Source organism: Giraffa tippelskirchi, chromosome 2, assembly GCF_054371585.1.
Source record: "Giraffa tippelskirchi isolate mGirTip1 chromosome 2, T2T-mGirTip1v1.2.pri, whole genome shotgun sequence".
Taxonomy (NCBI): domain Eukaryota; kingdom Metazoa; phylum Chordata; class Mammalia; order Artiodactyla; family Giraffidae; genus Giraffa; species Giraffa tippelskirchi.
In genome coordinates this window covers 222,865,229-222,876,376 of record NC_137276.1, presented here as the reverse complement: position 1 = coordinate 222,876,376, position 11,148 = coordinate 222,865,229, and the positions used below count along the sequence as shown (strand labels likewise).

Here is an 11,148-nt window from a genome sequence, read left to right as displayed (position 1 = left end):
TCAGCATTAGTCCTTTCAATGAATATTCAGGGTTGATTTCCTTTAGTATTGACTGGTTTGATTTCCTTGCTGTCCAAGGGACTCTCAAGAGTCTTCTCCAGCAGCACAGTTCAAAAGCATAATTTCTTCAGTGCTCAGACTTCTTCATGGTCCAACTCTCACATTCATAAATTACTGCTGGAAAAAACATAGCTCTGACTAGGTGAACCTTTGTCAGCAAAGTGATGTCTCTGTTTTTAAGATGCTCTCTAGGTTTGTTATAGCTTTCGTTCCGAGGATCAAATGTCTTTTAATTTTCTGGCTGAAGTCACCGTCCACAGTGATTTTGGAGCCCAGGAAAATAAAATCTGTCACTGTTCCCACTTTTTCCCCATCTATTTGCCCAATAGTCCTGCCCTTGATTTTGTACCACTTCACAGTCTAAGGTTATTGTTAACCTTGTAGGCATGCAGACCCACACAGCTAGGTCTTCTTGCATGTCTGAGATACAGAACTATATTCTGTATTCAAGGGCCAATGACTTCCCTATAGAAAACTCCCCTATCTCCCTCACTACAGAAACTGTATTGTGTAAGGTTCTGGTATGGTGGCAATCTGTTCTTCTCAAGTGAGTCATCAGCAATTTTCTGACAAGAGGAAGAATTGGAGGCCATCTTAGACCACTGGGTTAGTCCAATAAGAAAGCATAAGTTACAGTTACATCAGATAATTAAGGACGCAAGGTTGATTATTATTTTTCTCTTTCGAAAAGGATTATCTGATTCCCTCAACACTATACAGGGATCACAAACTCAGATGCTTACAGAGATCAAGCAGGCATACTTGAATAAAGCTTTGTGTGAAGAAGGAATAGGGAACAGACGCAACCATGAAGAATCAGAGGCAGCATGACTCAAAAAGAGGTCAGCTGCCTTTCAGGTCAGTTGGTTGTGGGAATTCAGGCACAACATTGTTAAATCTTCTATTTCTCATGAAGAGAAAACAAACAGATTTTCCGTGAACTTTCCTGATGCTTTAAATTGGCAGCAAATTTATTTTTTCAAAAAGATTAAGTAGCCTGTATTCAATTTTTGATCTATACTAACTTGATTTAACCAAATAAAGGTCAACTCCCTTCACCTTTTACTGTCAATACATAACCAATTTGACTCCATGCAATACCTCTGGTGCTAGAAATATATGCAGTCAAGACATTAACTATATTATTATTATTGTTATGTATGTCCTTTAAATAAATCAGCAGTATGGTTGGGATAGGGAATGTGACTACCTTATTGCCCCTTTATTTATAATAACTTTTCCTGATGAAAATGCCAATATTCAAGTGAAGTGTACACTTTTTCCCAAGTGGTTACCTCTCCTTAAACTGTGCTCTTCAGGGGACTCAATGGGATCGTCAGACATTAACTAAAAAGATATTATGCTTCTTTTTGATTTGAAAAGCAATGTCTCATCTCCCTAACTAACTTTTGTCACCTCATTTTAGATAATGTGGTGGAAGAAGCTAGATGTTATTATATATATAATATACATATTATATTCCAGGAGACCTGTGTTCAATCCCTGGGTCAGGAAGATCCCAAAGGAGGGAACAGCTTACCCACTTAAGTATACTTGCCTGGAGAATTCCATGGACAGAGGAGCCTGGCAGGCTACATTCCATGGGGTCACAAAGAGGCGGACAAGACTGAGCACACAGCGATCGAAACCATGTCCCCTGCATTGGCAGGTGGATTCTTATCCACTGACTACCAGGGAATCCAATGTAGCATTTTGAAAATGACTATGCCTCCATGTGAAGGAGGCTGACCCTGTGATAATTACCACTATATTTTATATAGTATGATATAAAGAGATTTATATGTTCCAATTTAGTCCAACTTTTGCCAACCTCATGCAGTGTCTGACATACAAATCTCAAAATTGAAGAGTTTTTTCCCCTCCCTACATGAAAAAAAAAAAAAAATACACTCCAGGAATTTTTCATAGTGGTTATAAACCTGTCATGCTTTTAAAACAAAAACAATGAGGGAATAATTGGAACAGATGGCAAACCTCAAAGAGAATACATCCATTGGGAATACAGCTGTTGGATAAATTTGTGAGATGCTTCTTGTATGATGAATTGACTCTTTAAGAAAGATCAGTTTGCTATTCAGGAAGATTCATGTGGGTACATATATTCTTTTTTCAAGTGACTTGTCATAAATCACTTCCGATGTCATTCAGTCCATGTAAGCAACAACAACTGAAGCTAAAATATATTCAAATGTAAAAAATTCCCACATACTTCTGGTCTTGCCCTGGCTGGCTCCCTTAAGGCTCTAAGTTCCTTCTCACAGTCAACGATGGGCAAAATCAGGTCAGTCACGACACAAAATTGAAAACTTTGTTTCTTACAGGCTCTCAGGACAGGGCTCTGGAAATGTTCCTCCTGAGGGATTTAAAATAAAACTTGAAGAGAATGAGAGCAGTTAAGGCTTAAGCAGGTTACCAGGAAGCTGGAAATGACCTTCCTTGGAGACCAACTTTTAACAGAGACCCGATCTCATCTGTCTGAATTGTTTTAGGTACCCTGCAGCCTGAAGGCAGAAGGAGAGCATCAGGCAATATTTACTGAGTGCCCACTGTGTATACTGCCACGATTACTGCTGCAATTGTTACCCCATGATCATTCTCACATTCTTCAAAGCACCTTTCTGTACATTAAAGTAAAGCTCTCACGCTCACATGCTATGAGTATGTTAATTGTGCTAATTTTGACATTAACCGTTATTCTGGAGGTGTTTAAGCAAGCAGCCAATATCTTTTAATTTGGCTTTTGTGAGTCATTTTCTCACCAGAAATCCACACTCTTAATTGACAAGCCACAATCTAACTCCAAAACATTTTGATCTTTTTCAAAAATTTGCTTAAAACTTTTACTTTTATGTTGGGCTATAACTGGTTAACAATTTGTGATATTTTCAGGTGAACAGTGAAGGGACTCAGCCATACATATATATATGCATCCCTTCTCCCCCAAACTCCTCTCCCATGCAGACTGCTACATAACATTGAGCAGAGTTCCCTATACTATACAGAAGGTCCTTTTGGTTGTCCATTTTAAATATAGCAGTGTGTACATGACCATCCTAAAATCCCTAACTATTCTTTCCCACAGTCATTCCCCCTCAGCAATCGTAAGTTCATTCTCTAAGCCTGTAAGTCTCTTTCTCTTTGTAAGTCAGTTCAATTACAGCATTTCTTTTTAGATTACACATATAAAGAATATCTGGAGAAGGCAATGGCACCCCACTCCAGTACTCTTGCCTGGAAAATCCCATGGACAGAGGAGCCTGGTAGGCTACAGTCCATGGGGTCGCTAAGAGTCGGACACGACTGAGCGACTTCACTTTCACTTTTCCCTTTCATGCACTGGAGAAAGAAATGGCAAGCCACTCCAGTATTCTTGCCTGGAGAATCCTAGGGACGGCGGGGCCTGGTGAGCTGCCGTCTATGGGGTCGCACAGAGTCGGACACGACTGAAGCGACTTAGCATAGCATAGCATAGCATAAAGAATATCATATAGTATTTCTCCTTCTCTACATTTCGGTCTTCTTTTAAACTTAATTTTGAGGTACTGACAATGACTTTAGGACGTCTTGGGAGGGATGGAAAAAAATGATAAATGCCACAATATTGATCTTCTGCTTTTTTAACCATGCCTTAGAAGGTAAGATGCATGAGAGAGGGGGGCAGGTAACATGGGGTGGGGGTGGTGGAGGGAGAAGAGTTAATGAATACAGCACTAAGAAAGAGTCAGGAGAATTGAGTTAAGGTCTTTACTCTGCCAGTAGCTATTATTTTCACCCATATCTTCACATCCTAATTTTCTTCAGTTCTAAAAAATAAGTGGATTGGATAATATGGATCGTAAGATCTCTTCTTCCAATCTCAAAGAAAGGCAATGCCAAAGAATGTTCAAGCTACCTCACAATTGCACTGATTTCACATGCTAGCCAAGTAATGCTCAAAATTCTGCAAGCCAGGCTTCAACAGTACATGAACTGAGAACTTCCAGATGCTCAAGCTGGTTTTAGAAAAGGCAGAGGAACCAGAGATCAAATTGCCAACATCTGTTGAATCCTACATAAAACAAGAGAATTCCAGAAAAACATCTACTTCTGCTTTATTGACTATGCCAAAGCCTTTGACTGTGTGGATCACGACATACTGTGGAAAATTCTTTAAGAGATGGGAATATCAGATAAACTTACCTGCCTCCTGAGAAACCTGTATGCAGCTCTAGAAGCAATAGCTAGAACCAGACTGGTTCAAAATTGGGAAAGGAGTATGTCAAGGCTGTATATTGTCACCCTGCTTATTGAACTTATATGCAGAGTATATCATGTGAAATGCTGGGCTGGATGAAATACAAACTAGAATCAAGATTGCCAGGAGAAATATCAACAACCTCAGATATGCAGATGACACCACTCTTATGGAAGAAAGTGAAGAGGAACTGAAGAACCTCTTGAAGGTGAAACAGGAGAGTGAAAAAGCTGACTTATAACTCCAACATTCAGAAAACTACAATCATGGCATCCAGTTCCATCATTTCATGGCAAATAGATGGGGAAACAATGAAAACAGTGAGAGACTTTATTTCTTGGGCTCCAAAATCAGTGCAGATGGTGGCTGCTGCCATGAAATTAAAAGATGCTTGCTCCTTGGAAGAAAAGCTATGACCAACCTAGACAGCATATTAAAAAGCAGAGATACTACTTTGCCAACAAAGGTCCTAAAGCTATGGTTTTTCCAGTAGTCATGCATGGATGTGAGAGTTGGACCATAAAGAAAGCTGAGTGCCGAAGAATTGATGCTTTTGTACTGTGGTGCTGGTGACAACTCTTGAGAGACCCATGGACTGCTAGGAGATCAAACCAGTCAATCTTAAAAGAAATCAGTCCTGAATATTCATTAGGAGGACTGATGCTGAAACTGAAGTTCCGATACTTTGGCCACCTGATGCGAAGAACTTACTCATTGAAAAGACTCTGATGCTAGAAAAGATTGAAGGCAGGAGAAGAAGGGAGGAGAAGGGGATGACAGAGGATGAGATGGTTGAATGGCATCACCAGCTTGATGGACATGAGTTTGAGCAAGCTCTGGATGTTGGTAATAGACAGGGAGGCCTGTTGTGCTGCAGTCCAATATGGGCCTCAAAGAGTCGGACATGACTGAGTGACTGAACTGAAGTGACTGAAGCTCTCTTCTGGTTCTAAGAGGCCGCATTTTCTATATTATTTTTTTTTTTCCATTTTTCCTTTTCCCACCAAGAAGAACGTTAAAGTTTACAGAAAGACCTAGAGTGTACTATTTTCTTACTGAGTAGAATAAAAAGCTTACAAAAACTCTTAACACCCAAGGAGAAATTGAATAAAGAAATCTTATACTCTTTTTTATCTCTTCCTTTGCTCTTTCATGCATTGAAGAAGGAAATGGCAACCCACTCCAGTGTTCTTGCCTGGAGAATCTCAGGGACGGGGGAGCCTGGTGGGCTGCCGTCTATGGGGTCGCACCGAGTCGAACACGACTGAAGTGACTTAGCAATAGCAGTAGCAGTTGCTCTGATTAACATAGGGATCCAATATTGGGCAAGCTGCGGCTGCAGCAAGATGACGTTGATGCTCTTTACTCATAACAGAATTAAAAGTCCAGTGGCATTGCTAGAAGATAGAATATAAATAATACCAATAAAATACTTGCAAACTTTGTAATTCTAGCTGTATATTGTGAGACCTTTGAAATATTCAAAACCTACTTTTAATAGTATCTTAATAGGTGTATTAGTCAGTATGAACTAATTACTCTAACCAACATCTGCAAGTCTGTAGTGGCCAAGGCAATAAATACTTATTTCTTGACTTTGTTATCATCCAATAGCAGATTGAGAGAGGGATTCTGATTCACTCAGTCATCCTGGGACCAAAGCCCTTTCTAACCAGTGGTTCCACTATCCCTAGTGTCTTAAAATTGTTTCATCCTTGCTGAGTATTTGAGGAAAGAGAGGGAGAGAGTAGAGGATCATGTTGGGAGGATTAATGATACAGGACTGGGAATAGTCATACAGCACTTTAGCTCCCAATGGCTAGAAATTGATCAATCACCACAAGGCACTGTAAAGGAGACTAGGAAAAGTCTAGATACTCCCATAGGAAAAAGAAATGGCATAGGTGATCATCTAGCCAGGCTGTCACAATATTAGACATCCAAAAGCCTAGAAAAAATGGAATTGAAATGATGAAATTCTCTCACGTGGGTAAAGATTCGTAGGAAACTCACCAGAAACAGCAGGATGTCATGGAATTCCCAGCTCAGCTGTTCCTTGTTTAAGAGGAACAGTCTGGGTAATAGCTCATCTCAGCATGTCAGCTTTGTCCTTTCCAATTATTTAGATCCTTCAAAATATAGGATTGAGCTTCCATGCCCTTTGTTGGCCAATTTGTAGACTGGGGTTTTTCCAATAGCTGTGAGTAGTTACCCCTAAGACACCTGTAAGTTACCTGTAAGTAATCTCTAAGATGATAACCCTTCTTTGCATCTTCTTCAACCTTTTGGTAACCAATATCCAAATGTCCTCACTTACAGGCTCTCCTTACCGGGATAAAATTACTATTGCTATTCTTCAATTACAAGAAGAGGGGAAACTGCATATGATGAAAGAAAAATGGTGGAGGGGAAATGGCTGTCCAGAAGAAGACAACAAAGAGGCCAGTGCTCTGGGAGTAGAAAATATTGGGGGCATCTTCATTGTTCTGGCTGCTGGACTGGTCCTTTCTGTATTTGTAGCCATTGGAGAATTTATATACAAATCCCGAAAGAACAGCGATATTGAACAGGTGAGTCATCTCTTTCTAAGATGGGTTAGTTTGGGGTTTGTGTTATCTGTCTTAAGTTTAGGGGTATTAAGGATGCTTGCCCTTTTTGTAACAGTCTATTGAATTAGATGCCAAGAAGAGCCATTTTTGAATTAGAGCAAAGAGCTCTTGAATCCCTGCCAGGTGCTGCTGGCACTGTAGGCCCATCATTTATTAATGAGAAGAAGGAAGCACCTTATACACTAAATCCAATTAGCACTTTTTGAAATGACAGTGCAAAAATTCCAAACCCAGTTAATTTCCTCAACAGTTGTTTGCTCTTAAGATAGAAACCCTAGATAGAGCAAGGAAGAAATAAATCCAAAATTAGAAAAGTTATAAAAAAAATCTTTGAGAGAAATGTTAGCATCTCCTTAGTTTAGGTACTGAGCACATGTACTAATGCAAAGCAGTCTATATAAAGATATAAACGCAATATTTTGAAACTGAACATTACGTCTATCAAAGTATGTTGTGTAAAAGAATAATTCACAAAAAGAAACAGTGAACAATACAGGATGACAATAAAATATGAAAAAAATTTATTTTTCCAAATTAATATTATGATTGCTTTCAACAGTTAACCCTTTTTGCCTATTACTTTTAGCTTTGATGAAAAATCACACCAAGAGGTTACCCTATTCTGAATTAGAGGATGGTGATTAAAGATAATTCCTTCATAAACCTATGAGAATAAACTAAACACAAAGCTCATGCCCATTGTAGAGCATTTGGTACCCAATGAATTTAAAAATAGTTAGAATTTTGAAACTATGCACTATTAATGACAGTGCTAATTTAAGGCTCAGCTATCAATGTCTTAAAATCCTTAACAACTTTAGAACACAGGGCTCTACATTTCCATTTTGCTCTGGGCCTTCAAATAACATACCCAGTTCTGATTAATAATCTCATATGAGTCCCACTTTCTTTAAGTGGAAACATCTCCAAAGATGGGGATGATTGATTATAACCTAGTTTCATCATGAAAATTTTCCCGAAATTACAAGGAAATTGTGAGAACATTAAGCACCACTTTCCTAAACCTTGTTAGAGAAAACTGTCCTTAACTAAAAGGAAGAATGGACTGATCTGCTTTGTTTTAACTTTCAATTTGCTCTTGAGGTGTCTTGTTTTATGCAACTAATTTGAAAAATAAAAGCTTGTATATGTTATGCTTTAATGTGCTTCTCATAATTGTCATTTGATTTAAATTTTCATTTAAACACTCATTTTTTTGCTTCTGATTTATTCATTTTTCTATATTTTTCTCATTTCTTTTGCATGCAAGGCTCTTTGTTTCTTTTATGGACTGCAGTGTAAGCAAACCCATCCAACCAACTCCACTTCTGGAACTACTTTATCTACGGATTTAGAATGTGGCAAATTAATTCGAGAGGAGAAAGGGATTCGGACACAGTCCTCAATTCATACTGTGTAATCATTTAAAAAAAGAAAAAAGGTGTACCTCAGTAGAAACTGTTTCTGCCAATTAGTGTTGTTGATGATATCTGTGTTTACTAAGCATAAATAGCCATAACCCCTACCCTTGTTTTAAGATAGCAAAACTCATGCACTCTGAACATTGAATTCAATGCACTAGAAACACACGTGCATTTGATGTTTAAACAGAGGTATGTTAGATGTATACAGACTCCAAAATATGTGCATTTATAGCAATTTGCTATACCATTGAGAGAATGGTTATCTTAGTTGTATTTTCATGTATTAAGATTAAGCAACTTTTTCCTCATACAAAAGTAGGTTCAGCTGTTCAGCAGTGCAAACCATGAAAACAAATTGTTATTTTGTGGTAGTCTTTTCATCTTTGTGCAACTTTTCTCCTCTTTCTTTCTCCCTGTATCATGTGCTCTGTAAAGCCACACTTTCCAACTATCTAAAGCCCTATCATTTCATAACTCCTTAACAATGTTAATTTTTAATTCAAACTGAGTCTACTATTTGAAATGTATCATTAACACGGAAATTTAAAGATGTGTTAGATTTTAAAGATACAAAAAAGAGACCTAGAAAATGAAAACTAAACTTGAAACTTCAGGTACCACAGAGGAAGAGCATTAGCTAAATTGAACATCACTCAGGAAGACATAACATAGTCAAAGATGATCCCTGAGTAGGGATCTCCCAAGTAATATTTATTTGTAGAAATTGACAGTCTTCTGTAGGTTCAGATAGACAGTACGTTAAGTAACTGTGATTTTTCAAGCTATAGGTTATTTGTTGCAACCTCCAATCAAATTCCTTAGCTGGAAATTAATGCCTAGCCTCTTGTATTGTCCACTCATTCACCTCATTCTTTGCACTGATGAACATCTTTTCACAAGATGTTATTTCATTCCCACCCTGCTCATCCGGGATAGAATGATTGTTTTTGTTGCAATCTTTCTGACCCTTGCTGCTTTCACACTCATTTCTCTGGATCCTTTGTCATTTTCAATTCCTTCCAAGTATACTGGGGAGAAGGACAAGGAGAAGAAAATAGAGGAAAAAAAATCCACTATACATTAGTTACAGATCTTTATAAATTTATTTTCCACCTGCATTCAAATGCTGTAAGTAATTTTCACTCTAATTCAGCTGGGTAACATAAAAAGCCAACAACATACTTAATTTGTTGTGACAAAAGATGCCTGCTGTCCCTCTGAGCTTGTTTCCTCTTCACAATGAATAGGGGATTTGAAGATGCTTTTCATCTTCCCTCAATACAGGATCCATCTGTCTTTGTTCTCCTTAATGGGGTTACCTTTTGACATGTGAAGTGATCCCCCAAAATATATTTCTCAGAAGTAGACATAGGCCATCTGTGCAATCATGTACCTTTTTGCCTTCTCTTTTCTTAGCTTGAAATCGGTTCCAATTTTTGAATCGCAAGTCTTTTCAATCAACTCTATATTTCTCCCGTAAAGCATGTTCAGGAAAGTTGACTCTTGCCCTGATTGTTTCGCAGTCTTGGTTTCTTCTTTAAATAAATACACTTTTAAGAAAATATCTATAAATTACACTAAGATTTATTAGCATTTATTTAGGTAAAAGCAACATACTGTTTGCCCTAAGTCAGAGTTCACATCCTCATAATCAAAAAAAATCAGATATTGGGATAAACATTATATAATTCATAATTCATTGATTCTATATATAGAAACCACCAATTACATAAATTTATTTTCCCAAGGACTATATATAATAAGCCAAAAATGCTACCCCAAAAGTTCAAGGGTAATAGGTGAGGTATCGATGATCAGGATTAATGATAACAAAACTTACCTTTCTATACAGAATATCATTTAAAAGTATGATTCAGAGGTTTAGATAAAATTAACATTTATGTACTACTTTACACTGTAAATAGCTACCCAGGTGGCACTAGTAGTAAAGGACCCATCTGCCAGTGCAGGAGACATGAGAGACACAGGTTCAATCCCTGGGTCGGGAAGATCCCCTGAAAGACGACATGACAACCCACTCCAGTATTCTTGCCTGGAGAAGTCCACAACTAATTTTGACAGTTATATATTATTTTATGGTTTCAAAATGTTTTAACATACAGTAGTGTTACATGTAATCCTTCCCACAATTTTATTTCAGCTTTACTAACAGTTGACTCTGAGATAGACATGAGACAGTGACCCAGAGTCCTAGAAGGGACTCTTAGAACAGCCTCTTAGAAGAGAATTTTCTGAATCAGCCAATCTTAAGTTCTAGTGGAGCCACATACTGAATGTCTGTAGACAAGTAACTGAATTTCTCTGAGCCTTGATTTCTTATATGTAATAGGGAGCTATAGTTTCTAGGTCATATGGTTGTGTTAAAGGAGTGTTTGTGAAAATGAGTTTCATTGGCCAAATCTCAAGTTAGATTTTCATGGTTGAGTAGCCAGTGGAGCACCAGGAAAAAATGTCCCTTTATTACATAACATTTCAGTATGTTTATCATGTTAGGATGCATTGAGAGTTTGCAACATGTTGGAAAAGTATCCAGCACTTCCCAAACCTGTTAGATCACAGAATCTATGTCGTAGTGACCTAACGCATACTCTTATGTCTATAATAGGCACTCAGGTTGTTGCTGTTTCTCGATTCTAGAGGTAGGACTGTTAATTCCAAGCAAGATATATTTAGCATTAAATATTTAATAAACTCTCGCTAGAGAGAAGAAGAAACTGTGCCCATCTTTGAGGTAGAAATGCCATTATATTCAAATGATGATCTCCCTGTTTAGCTATAA

The 11,148-nt window shown here is 37.8% G+C and overlaps 1 protein-coding gene across 9 annotated transcripts in view; it reads left to right on the top strand.

Annotated features, from left to right (window-relative positions):
• Positions 1-11,148, top strand: part of GRIK1 (glutamate ionotropic receptor kainate type subunit 1) — a 436,272-nt gene that overhangs the window by 410,207 nt on the left and 14,917 nt on the right. For 6 of the 9 annotated variants that reach the window (XM_081558024.1, XM_081558013.1, XM_081558007.1 and 3 more), the window contains one exon: positions 6,635-6,885. In XM_081558024.1, coding sequence (XP_081414150.1) covers positions 6,635-6,885 — 251 coding nt within the window. Of the gene's footprint in view, positions 1-6,634; positions 6,886-8,194; positions 8,383-11,148 lie in introns of those variants that run through there. The other 3 variants (XM_081558011.1, XM_081557986.1, XM_081557977.1) reach the window with 1 other exon arrangement.